The sequence below is a fragment of the Halichondria panicea genome, chromosome 5 (assembly GCF_963675165.1).
Source record: "Halichondria panicea chromosome 5, odHalPani1.1, whole genome shotgun sequence".
Lineage (NCBI taxonomy): Eukaryota > Metazoa > Porifera > Demospongiae > Suberitida > Halichondriidae > Halichondria > Halichondria panicea.
Window position 1 is genome coordinate 6597073 of NC_087381.1, and position 12449 is coordinate 6609521.

Here is a 12449-nt window from a genome sequence, read left to right on the forward strand (position 1 = left end):
TTGCGCATGCGCAAGCAGTTAGTAGCAGGCCTTCTCTTCAGGGGAGGCTAGTGAAGGAGGCTAAGATAATCTATGCTGATATCTGTGAAGAAAAAAGTGAAAAATGTAAAAAACATGCATGCAGTGAAAAAAGTTTACAAACAAGTGCAAAAAACATTTTGTGAAAAAATGGGGAAGAGTAGGGTTGGAAGAGCATGCGCACTGAAGTAACAAAAAGTTTGAAAACAAGATTGTGGGTTGATATAGTCTTTGCATGCTCAACTAGTTGGGGGTGGGGCTCAATCTTTGTGATCTAACAGTTGGGTCCAGCACTACTTTGAGTTTTGGTGGGCAGGGCTCATCTGTAGCTGTATATAATTATCTATAATTATTATTGTCTCACTTTATAATTATATCAATTACATACCAAATGTTTCGGTGCTGATCCCTGGAAAAAAAACAAGTTCGAAAGCCTCATTCGAATGCGTCTTTCTATAATTATTTATTATACAAACACATGTGGGTTGATAGTCAAATAGGGGATCAAACGTCTTGCATAAAGAAAGAGGTGTAATGAGAAGTAGTGCTGGACCCAACTGTTAAAGATCGCAAAGATCGTGCCCCACCCCCAACTAGTTGAGCATGCAAAGACTATACCAACCCACAATCGTGTTTTCGAACTTTTTGTTATTTCAGTGCGCATGCTCTTCCCAATTTTTCACAAAATGTTTTTTGCACTTGTGGAAATACAAATACAGCGGAAAAATTTTAAGTTTGGCGACTTGAATCAGATTGTAAATATTATTTACTGTTAATTAATGACGTGTACTACTGTCTATTATATGCAAGCCATAACATTGTAGACATTGGCGAATTTATATTCCTTACCTAGAGATATTTGCCAAAACATCCAAAATATTTTGTCATTGGTTTCCCTTGTTTGTATGTTGTGTCAATGTCTGAATGGGTGAGTTAGTACTGTGCTATTGCACACATAAACATAATATTATAATGCCAGTTCATGTGCTCCTGTTCAACCAACCATGCAGATATCAAGACCAGTGGTGGACTGACTGCTGCTGATGTGGCCAGAGGGGAGGAGTACCCTGCCTTGGCTGACTATGTTGAGGGGTTCCAGCCTGGACATAGAGGTGGGTTGGCCATCAGCTGCTGTACACAGTAGTCAGTAGGTATATCTATAGTAAGTTGCATAGTCAATACAGCTAGATCAATGGTTTTGGTTTTCGTGTGATGCCGTTCATACACCTTTCATATGTGTTAAATCTCATGCAGTTGATTAGTTATTAGCTTGTTTGGAGCGTATTTGCAAATAGTGTAATATGATTGGTCACAATGTCTAACCTCGATCCGACAACATTTGCATCCTTACAAAACTTGATGTATTGCCCTCCCAGTGGCGGATCTAGGATTCTTGAAAGGGGAGTTCCAGGGCTCTGAGTAGCCTCGATCCCAGGCCGATCCGTCTCCAATTGAACGCTAGGTCGCCTCCTCGGCCTGGTATTGATTGTATCTGGGCGTGTATCTGGGCATGTGCTGTGGTTGCTGTGGTTGCTCAGGTATTCGCTCAAAAAGAGCGAATACCTGAGCAAGGTGGAGCGAATAGAAACACTAATAGTGTATGTAAGTATACTTACTCCGTAAAATCACCGTTAAATAACAAAGAACTCCGTGTCATAGGTCTATTCTTTGCAAGTTTAGTTTGTCATAGATATAGGCTTAGCTAGAGTGTGAGGAGCTGTCTTGTGCGAAGGAAGAAGGAGCATCACTCTTGTGAAAGAACAGACCTAGGTTCTCAAGTTTCTGCTATCAGTTGGCTACCTTTGATTGACTACACAATTTAACAAGCGCTTGATTAGACCATTGATTGCCAGATACACTTGGTAGAGTCTATCCTCAGACTCTGGCCATCGATCTCTTGTATACTATGCTCAGGGGTGTCCACAAGTGGCTGGGCCTGGAATGTATTGTCAAAGTGAGCGATACAAATCAATAATACCCTTTCATCATTGGAAATTGTACACTATAGCCTATAGCCCAATCCTTGGTATCTGGATCAAGATATGACATTACGGCACTGGCACTGGTGTTGTGTTAACCTCCTTCACCGGCCTTCAAGGAAGTGCGGCCTGGGATCGAGGCTAGTTTTGTGTGGACCATCACTGTGAGTTACAAAATGTATAGTGGAATGGTGAATTTAAGTTCATACTAATTTGTATACAGGAGCAAAATGGAACCTTCCCCTCCAACCCCCGTCGTACTCCTCCTAGCTGATGGGTGCGAACTCGAGGATGCCCCAGTGCCACTCGTGTCCTTCCCAAGGGGCCGATCTTATAGAACTACCTGCACTAAAACTACTGACGTGGAATGGCTCTTTCAACGCTTGTGGTTGCTATCCTGACCAGTGACGTCAGGATTCTACTGTCTCTTGATGCACTGTGAACACACAATCTTTGTTATGCCACCTGAAGGCTTAGCAGGCATATATCCAACGCAGTATTTATTAAGTCTTTCTGGAAGCTCTTGTTTGAGATCTTCGCTTCTAAACATCTGCATTTATTATGAACCCAGCACTGCTGTGCAGTACACTCTACAGATAACAGTATTAATTTCTAGTGTCATTATATCACTGTATTTTTAGCCAACTGTGATGAACTGAAGATTTTACAGTACATAGCATTCCTCTTGATACTTACCAGTTTCCGGTCACGCCCAGATACAATCAATACCAGGCCGAGGAGGCGACCTAGCGTTCAATTGGAGACAGATCGGCCTAGGATCGAGGCTAGGCTCTGAGCGGGTCTATTTTACCCAAAAAAAGGTCATCACTTCTTCGAAACAGTGAGCATGCACTACGCTGGAGAGTTTTTAGCCTTCATAGTCACTGAAACTGCACAGACAAAGCTTCGCAGGACTAAAAAGGACTAAAGGTAAGTGAGAAGTGCATGTGAAAGCTAGTAAGAAAGGAACAACTTGCTAACTAGTTGCTTGAGCCTCCCACTCACTTCTTTCTCAAAGGGGGGTTCAATTGAACAATTGAACCCAAAGAACCCCCTCTGGATCCGCCACTGCCTCCATGCATGCAGCAGTTCATAGTGCATGACTAGACAACGACAATTAATGCCTCAGGGACTTATATATTTGTATGCCTTCTCAGTACACTCATATACACTACATGAGTCCCTTGGCTTCTAAATCTCTCCTTTTCTAACTAGATCCTCTGTCCTCATACCCAACACTGGAACAGCTGAGTCAGCTGGAATGTGACCAATGGCTTCAACTTGGTGTTCGCTTGGGATTGGGAAACGACCAACTGGAAACCATAAAGAAGAGCCAACATTCCACAGCCAAAATCAAGAAGATTGACATGCATTCCACAGCCAAAATCAAGAAGATTGATATGCAGTGGAAGGATATTGTGGAAACTCTAGTGAGCATTGGAGAGTACAAGTTGGCAGAGAGTGTGTGCACTCAACAAGGCCAGTAAATGATTGCTCCTGTTTTATTACTAACATTCTTATTACTAACATTCTTGTACTGCAAGCTTGTGTACTGCAAGCTTGTGTAGACTTTTTCTCTTTTGCTAATAGAGTAAACAACCGATTATTATTTTCGAATGCTTGTTCTCGAGGACAGCAGCTCAAAGCACTATAAGCTGATAGTACGTAGGTATATAGACTAGGTAAGGCTGTTCAAGTCTGAGATCACGGCCAAAAGAAAGTTTCCTCGGCAGAGTGACAAGGCCAAACACTCAACTATTGGAACAGATTTAGTTCGAATATAGCCACGATTCTTCAAATTCTCTCTCTCATATCAACAGAAGGCTCTAAACAGCTAGCTACAATGTATGACCGTAATTTACAACAAGTACTATGTATATATACAGCTCTGGTTTCGAGGTCTGACTGCAAGCCGTTAGACAATGGTGGCCTCTTGTGTAAGTGCAGTATATTGCTATCAAAATCCGAACGATTAATACCTTTTTTCTTCATAATCTCCATTTTTCCCCTAAGCTGCAGTTTTACGTTATGGCTACACTGAAGATTATAAAGAAAAGGTATTAATCGTTCGGATTTTGATGGGGCACTACTGCACTTTTTCACCATTGTCTAACGGCACAGACAGACCTCGAAACCAGAGCTGTACTGCATTGTAGCTATAGTTATTTAGAGCCTTCTGTCGATACGAGAGAGAGAGAGCATAGATTCTTTGAGCTGATTGTTTGGCCTTGTTATGATCACTCCGCCGAGGAAGCTTTTTGCTGATCGTGGATTCGCATTTGAATAGAGCCTTCCATATAGTCTATACCTATAGATACTATCAGCTTATAGTGCTCTGATCCACTGTCCTCGAGAACAAGCGTTCGAAAATCGAAAATCGAACGTGTTTGATAATCATTCGTTTACTCTATCCGTCTGTATTCACGTCTGCACTGTACAATGCAAGTAAACTTAACAATTGTATGCTGTCTTAATTAATAATGCTAACAATACCAACTACAGGGGAAGGGAAGAGTGCTCTGTTAGTGAGTGTATTCTATGGCTGGCTGGACTGTGTCAAGCATCTTGTGGAAACTGTGGGCCTCGATCCAAAAGGTGAAACAAGTACCTCAAGAAAATGTTTTTTCCTTTCACTCTTAATAGACAAGCTCTGCTTATTTGCTTTTTGTTTGCCTCCCGGTTAGTTATTAGCCATAATAACTATATCCATCTCAATTGATGATTGTGGCTCACTTTAAAAACAATTATTGGCGTTCACAGGTACAGTCAACAAGGCTGGTGACACCCCACTCTCTCTGGCCTGTGCTAATGGCCACTTGGACACAGTCAAGTATCTTGTGAACGAACATAATTGTGATCCTAGAAGTAAGTATTATATCAATGTATAGCTGTTGCATACATGTAGCACTCTTGAATGTTGTGGCATACCTACCTAATGCTCACCACTATAAAAAGGAATACAAACGCACTATAATTATTATTATAGATTATGATGTGTGTATGTACAGGGTCAGTCAACAAGGCTGGTGACACTCCGGCCTACAAAAACAGACACTTGGAGACTATCAAATATCTCGCTCAAGAACGCCAGTGTGACTCAAAATGTGCGTGTGCTGCAAACTGTTAACTTTCTAGTGTCCACAATTTGCTTGTATCCACAGTTGCAGTGAATGAGGCTAGAGACACTCCTCTCTCCCTTACATGTTCCCGTGGTGACCTGGAGATGGTCAAGGCTCTCATCAACAAGCATGTTGATACAAATAGTAAGTGCATGTTTATCAATGGCTGTTACGTTGTTCATGGTGGTCTTCCACAGAGCCAGTCAACAAGGCTTGTGACACCCCACTCTCTCTGGCCTGTGCTAATGGCCACTTGGACACAGTCAAGTATCTTGTGAATGAACATCGTTGTGATCCTAGAAGTAAGTTATCAATGTACACGTGTTTGTATAGCTTTTTTCTCGCATATAATTATGTATAGGATAGACTACACCTAGGAGTAGAATATTCGTCTATGTAACCTCCGCGGTTGCGGTTAGCCCGAGGCGCAAAGCCGAGGGAATCTAACCGTAACCAAGGTGGTTACTAAGACGCATATTCTACGAGTGGGTGTGGTCTATCTAACTTGGACTTCATTGCGCATGCACGAGGCGTGGTTATAAAAAGCCAGGTTTGGTGCGTAGCAACAGAAATTGAATTTGTGCGAGCTGGACGAGCTGTGAGAGACACCAGTTGACAGAAAAAGACAAGAAGACGGCTTCAAAACAACGAAAAACTACAGTAAAACTTAGTAGAGCTTGTGAAATGCTTCTTGAAGATACTGGAAAGAACAGACAAGTAAAAAGAACCTAGAACTGACTGCAACACTACAAGAAGAAGAATGAAGCTCTGTGGTGGAGTGGAGAGGGTATAGAGCAGACTGGACCGGCATGGAACCTTAAAAAATTCAATAGAAAGTGTCAAGCGATTGCTGAAGTGTTTTTGATGCTTCCTGCCCCCCCTGCCCATGCCCAACTGGAAAAAGCAATACAAAGCAACAGTGGTGGACATGGAAAGAATGGATATTGACTGAACAAACTATTGCTTTCCGTGTTTTTTATAATGTTTTTGTCATCTTCTTGTCACTTTCACTAAAAATTTCATCCAACTTTTTGAGAACTTCCTGCAAATTATTTGTCACTTCCTGTAGAATATGCGTCCACTTCCTGTAGAATAAGTACCTTCTTGTAGAATATGCTTCCATGTAATCCAATGTTTTTAGCCAATCAGATCAATTACAGATGATGTAATGTAGTCTAAGTGGTAATCTTGAATGTTGTGGCATACCTAATGCTTGCCACTATAAAAAGGAATACAAATACACTATAATTATATAGATTATGATGTGTGCATGTGCAGGGTCAGTTAACAAGGCTGGTGACACCCCACTCTCTCTGGCCTACAAAAACAGACACTTGGAGACTATCAAATATCTCGCTCAAGAACATCAGTGTAACCCAAAATGTGCGTATGCATGCTGCAAAGTAAACTGTTATTTTCTAGCGTCCACAATTTGCTTGTATCCACAGTTGCAGTGAATGCTGCAGTGAATGCTGGAGACACTCCTCTCTCCCTTGAGTGTTCCCGTGGTAACTTGAAGATGGTCAAGGCTCTCATCAACAAGCATGTTAATCCAAATAGTAAGTGTTTATCAGTGCTGTTACGTTGTTGATGGTGGTCTTCCACAGAGCCAGTCAACAAGGCTGGTGACACCCCACTCACTCTGGCCTGTTCTAATGGCTATACTTGGACACAGTCAAGTATCTTGTGAACCAGCATCATTGTGATCCTAGAAGTAAGTTATCATTGTACGTTTAGTACTATATAATTATAGCAGTAAATTTTCGTGAGATGCAAAATTTCGCTGTTTTGAGGGCAGACAGAAGACGCAAAATTAAAACTGGGATAAACTCCCACGCACCGGTAGTTCACATTCAAAGCTATTGGTGGTTGTGGTTTCCTGGCATTGAAACGCGAATTAGCTTGTAAATTCTAGCTGTATTTTTATAAAAATTTTACGGCTTTTTTATGCTATACAGTTCACTATCGCTAATATACCTCCCAGATACATGCATATATTTTTCTCCGTTCCATTTATTAAGGCCTGGGGACGAGGCTATATAATAGTTTGCATGTACATTTCTAATATAGCTAGTGCATTTGGGCTGGATTGAGATGCCAGTTAAGATACAGAGCTATTTTGAGTCTGTTGAGACATGCATGCATGATTGGAAGGTAGATGTACATAAGTCATTTACAATGTTATATATAAGTTAGGCTGCATGTATAATAAGTATAATAATCCTATGGCGGAGTACACTAAATTTCAGTGCAATAATTCACATCTGCATGTATTCAGGTGTTCTCTTGCTAGCAGTAAAGCATGAGCAAGACTCAAGAGTGGAGTTTTTTCTGGCAGAATGTCATTGTGATCCGAATGTGACCGACAAAGAAGGCAAGACACCTCTCGATTTGGCCAATAACCCTAAGATCATAAAGCTCCTCTTGAAACACGGAGCCAAGGCTGCCAATGTCTACAAGAAACACAGCAAGCTCATCGGAAAGCTCTCCTCCGAGCGACCCCCACACCTTCCTCTGTCTGTGCTCATCATTGGTGATGGTGGTGTGGGGAAGAGCACTCTGTTGAAATCCATTCTGAACCCAAAAGGCTTTTGGTCTAAACTACGGAAAGCAAAACCCGTAGATGGCATCGATGCGAGGACAGTGGGGATCATACCGTACGAAATATACACCAAAGAGTTTGGGAGAATCATCTACTTTGATTTTGCTGGTCAGAAAGAGTTTTACACGAGCCACTGTGCCATTCTGGAGAATGCTGTTCAAACCTCACCACCCATCATTATCCTCTGTGCTAAGCTTGTAGAAAGTGAGCAGGCGATCATTGATTCCATGTATCGTTGGTTGACCCTCGTCCAAAACCAGTGTAGCAATCTGAAAGGCAAAGCACACGTGATAGTAGTTGGTAGCCATGCCGACCAGGTAAAGGAAATGGGAGAAGATCCACAAGTCAAAGAGAGTATCTTTGCCTCCATTATCAAGCAATTCCCAAAGTTCAAGTTTAAAGAGTTCATTCCAATGGATTGCCGCTTTGCTGATTCAAATGATATGACAAAAGCAAGAAAACAGATTCAGAAAAGCTCCGCTCTTCTCCGCTCTCCAGAATCCATCAGCCTGAATGCTCACACCTTTTACATCTACCTTGCCGAAAGCTTCAAAGATGAACTCGCAGTTTCATTGAAGGTTGTTCAACAGCGAATACACAGCGATCTAGACCAAACACACGAGTCAGAGAAAATGGCAGACATTCTTTCTTTCATTCCGACCACCCTCAACCGTCTAGTTGATATCTGTGGCCAGTTAAGCAAGGTGGGGCTTTTGCTGTTTCTTCCCAATGATTCCTCATATGAAAATTCCTTTCTGATCTGTGACTCTAAACAATTGCTGTCTGATGTCACTGGGACAGTGTTTGCTCCTGAGCACTTTCGTCAGCACTGTGATCTCGCCTCAAGCACTGGAGTGGTGCCTTTTTCCAAGTTTAAAAAAGCCTTCAGTAACTACGACACAGAAATGCTGATTGCTTTCATGACACACTTAGAGCTGTGCTTTGAAATCAAAGACAAGCAAGTTCTAGAGTACATTCAGAAGATGGAGCCAGACCTAGACGACACTCGCTACCTCTTCTTCCCCGGGCTAATCAGGGTAGAAACCCCCGAGCGTGTGTGGGAGGAAGACCCTTTCATGAGCTACCACTTTGGATGGATACTCGAAACCTCTCAGAATACACATTTTTACGATCCTTGCTGTCTTCAGGTCCTCATTCTGAGGATAGTGTTCACGTTCGGCCTTGCCCCTGCTAGCAAAGTATTGCATGATATCCCTTCCCTGCAGAAATTCTGTTTATTGTGGAAGAGTGGAATCTGCTGGTGCAACGATGATGGGATCATCACACACCTCGAGCTTTGTAACAATAAATCTTTCACTACCGTATAGCGCGAAATTTTCGAGGGGCTTAATTTTCGTGGATTTCGTGGGTTAGCAATCCTACACGAAAATTAAGTCCACGAAAATCGTTCTTTACCTGCTATAACGTGCAAGATTTAAAGGAGTGGCTTCCGGTAGCAGTCATTCCGCGAACATTGTGCAACGAAATGGCTTTTAGAGGCCAATCCACGAAATATAAGTGCCTCGAAAATTTCGCGCTATACGGTATTAAAATACGAGCCGAAATTCTTAAATCTGAGATTCTAGCCCATCGCTCCAAGGTAGTCAGTAAAGTTCTCGAAACGGTGAAAGATGTTTGTCCCAATATTGTGGTTGTGGAATCACTGATTGATCCACAGGAAGTTGTCAGTCATCCTCTAAAACCTTCCTCAGAGCTCACTCTGTTTAGTGTCAGAGATCTTTCTGCCGCTGTCATCTCTCAAAAAGAAGCTGTGAAATCCGTTCATCAAGCTCTTTCACTGAAACGCCTTCTCCAGTTTGAGCCGTATGCTGGTTTAGACCAAAATACTCTACTGTGTATTCACAGTGACAAGAATGTCATAAAAGATGAACAGATTTCAAACGCCTTCGTTTCTAATTTCGCTACACAAATTTCCGATCCAAACAGTATTCTCATGTGCAGAAGAATCCTGAGCCAATCTCGAGCTTCTAGTGTCAACATTCAGTCGGTCAGTCCCAGACAGGAGGTGGTCCAGGCCCTTGAGACCTGGAGGAGTGAGACTGAGGGAACTTACAGCTGTCTGAGGGAAACTCTCAACAAGTACAGTGTCTTCACTGGGAGAAACCCTCTTGTGAGTGGACTATAACTATCTACTTTCATGAATATACATGTCTACACTGTACTGCTAATTATGCACATACAGGACCTAGCTGGTGTGGCTCATGATGATATTAATCCCTCTGTGTTTAGTATCAATGGTGATGAGCAAAAGGTGCGTTGTTTGTATTTAAATATACTGTACTCTACCGAGATTATGTCCACGTCCAAAATTACGCCCACCCCACTTTTTAGTGAAAGTTTCTCTATAGGCTAATTTGCCTCGAGAGTACGCCATGCATTCATCAGTGAGCAGTTTTCAAGAAAAGGTTTAGCAGTTTCTTGTTTAGATAGCTAGATATAATAATTATAGTTAGATCCTTTGCCCTATTATAAGAGTATAATAGACAAGGACAATCTTCTCTGAATCTCTGTTGAAGGGTTAGCGACTAACATGCAGTGACAAGGAACAACCTTCTGATATTACTTGTATACTTTTCTTTATACCTAGCTACTTTACCCATGCATTACCATTGTGGTGATATTCAAGAGCTGGCAGGCCTCAAATGCAGACAGAAAAGACTTAATGAGTGGGCGTAATTTCAAAGTAAACACCTGGGTGGGCTTATTTTCGAGACAAAACTAATGTTTTCGAAATTAAGCCCATCCCACCTGTAGCTGATTTGTAGCATGCGTAATCTCGGTAAAAGTGTACAAAATCTATTTAGGGTAAATTACTAAATTATACTTATAATGCATATATTATGTTGTTTTAGAGTTTACCCAGACCACAAGTTGGTTGGTTAAGTGCTTAATTTTCCTCAACATGTTATGTGTATATAGGATCCAGGGACTACCAGCGTCCATGAGTTGATGGTCAAGTATGGAGTCACTGACGAGCAGTTGGATCGAGAGATTAAACAAGACGACATTGCTCCAGTAGCTATGCACTTTGATGATGTGGAGCTCTACCTCAACCCACTGAAGCTGACTGACAATGAACAAGCTGACGTGAAGCGAGAGACTTATTTAAGTAGAAGCAATCGAGTGGCAGTGATCAATAGTTTGTCAATCTGGAGAGGTCACAAACCCAGCGAAGCAACCTTTAGAGCACTGATAAGTATCTTATTGAATCTGGGGAAGGAAGAGATTGTTACCAAGATCTACCAGTACTTGAAAAGGTAGTATGTTCGCAGTTAAATGCACAGAACACTTAATCTAGGGTGGTTCTCTCCAATTTGAAAGTTCAGCAGCAGCTCAGTTCTAGAACAAATTAACTTGAAGAAAATTGAGATCTACGTCCAAGTGGAGAGTACACTTAATCACTACAGTTGTGGTTTACCACTTGATCAATTACTTCCTCTAACAGTGCACATGTTGTATACAGTGTGCTATATGGTTTCAGTGATTTCCAGCTTTGATTTATACCCGAAATCATGTGTACTGCTTGAATCACTAGTATACCTTCTTTACATGCAGACCCAGTGATCTATGAGTGCTGAGAGTGACTGACTGTAAAGCTAGAGCTATGTGTAGGACTCTTGTACTGGATTAAACACACAGTAGCTATTATAATTATTCTTGTTATTGTGTATGTGATTTTTCCCAATGTGAGTCATGGCTTTACAATGTAATAGTGAAATCTAATCTGTTTAACTCTTGTTGCGTTAAGGATCTTTACCCAAGTAGATACACCTCTTCCATTGTGGAGGCTACAAATAAGAGGTCATAGACTTGAAGAGAGTATATCCAACAAAGTGGCAGTGATCAACCATACTATGATAGATTTATATACTGCATGTAGCTATTACTATAATGTTAACATGTAGAAACTTCTCATGTGGTGTACAGTCAGAAGTGTATGCTAAGAGCGAAGTTTACTGCATAATTATAGTGATGGTGACAGTTAAGTCCATACTCAAAGCGGTAAATTCACTGCTAAATCATAATTCCAATAGATGAGAGGTCCCTGTCATCAGAAAGGCTCCAATACTCAGCAACTCCGGTCCAGAGAGTAAGAACTACAATATCATCATCAGCTGGTGGTGATTAATGTACACTGAAGCAGTCAAGTCAGTACCCAAAGAGGTAAATTCACTGTTAAATTATATACTTGGTGTATTTGAGAGTGTATAGTGATCAAAATGATACCGCTTGCCTCCCACAATGCACATGATGTGTGAGAGGTGTGGTTATATATACAGTGGAACCTCCATAAAACGGACACCATAACTGCTTCTTTGAAGCTTTGAAAAGGCTGTAGGGACAAGCTACAGCTAGGTTTTCACGATTGTGCAAAATAATGTTATCTCAGCAATAATTTTTCTGCTAATTCTGGGTGTGGCTGTCTGTTCCGGGAGGTTATTTCCATTGCTAAAGCTTATACGGAGTAGAGAGGTGGTCGCTCCTGAGAGGTTGCTTTACATTGAAGTCATGTAGTTTCAATCCGGACCTGAGCTTTTGGCCGTTATATAACGTGTGGTTGCTCTTCAGAGGTGGTCGTTAATGGAGGTTCCACTGGTTCAGACTAATGAAAGGATGATTTGTGTTTGTTGTGCAAAAATCCTTATGCACTAACTTACATGTCGATCGAGATTTAGTGCAGAACTGAGAAAAGAGAAAAATATAGCTGAT

At 41.5% G+C, this 12449-nt stretch overlaps 2 protein-coding genes and 1 long non-coding RNA gene across 3 annotated transcripts; all 3 read left to right on the top strand.

The window, feature by feature from the left end:
• Positions 1-1443: 1443 nt before the first annotated feature.
• Positions 1444-2762, top strand: LOC135336160 (uncharacterized). The gene is made up of 3 exons (XR_010394777.1): positions 1444-1972; positions 2027-2161; positions 2221-2762. It is a non-coding gene; the product is annotated as an uncharacterized LOC135336160 (long non-coding RNA).
• A 1715-nt stretch (positions 2763-4477) lies between these two features.
• On the top strand, positions 4478-9046 carry LOC135336412 (uncharacterized). Its single transcript, XM_064532175.1, has 8 exons — positions 4478-4592; positions 4758-4862; positions 5006-5101; positions 5159-5260; positions 5314-5418; positions 6395-6499; positions 6565-6675; positions 7395-9046. Exons 1-8 carry the CDS (start codon positions 4478-4480, stop codon positions 9044-9046), a joined length of 2391 nt encoding a protein of 796 aa, XP_064388245.1.
• On the top strand, positions 9032-11000 carry LOC135336413 (uncharacterized). The gene is made up of 3 exons (XM_064532177.1): positions 9032-9849; positions 9922-9990; positions 10659-11000. The coding sequence occupies exons 1-3, from the start codon at positions 9205-9207 to the stop codon at positions 10998-11000; spliced, it is 1056 nt and encodes a 351-aa protein (XP_064388247.1). The 5' UTR covers positions 9032-9204.
• Positions 11001-12449: the final 1449 nt, after the last annotated feature.

Bases quoted from the DNA above. Each gene is read 5' to 3' on its own strand.
- LOC135336413 (XM_064532177.1), top strand. From the start codon at position 9,205: ATGGCTTTTAGAGGCCAATCCACGAAATATAAGTGCCTCGAAAATTTC. The intron at 9,850-9,921 runs GTGAGTGGACTA...ATGCACATACAG, and splicing joins TCACTGGGAGAAACCCTCTT to GACCTAGCTGGTGTGGCTCA. The intron at 9,991-10,658 runs GTGCGTTGTTTG...ATGTGTATATAG, and splicing joins TCAATGGTGATGAGCAAAAG to GATCCAGGGACTACCAGCGT.
- LOC135336412 (XM_064532175.1), top strand. From the start codon at position 4,478: ATGCTAACAATACCAACTACAGGGGAAGGGAAGAGTGCTCTGTTAGTG. The intron at 4,863-5,005 runs GTAAGTATTATA...GTGTATGTACAG, and splicing joins ACATAATTGTGATCCTAGAA to GGTCAGTCAACAAGGCTGGT. The intron at 6,676-7,394 runs GTAAGTGTTTAT...GCATGTATTCAG, and splicing joins CAAGCATGTTAATCCAAATA to GTGTTCTCTTGCTAGCAGTA.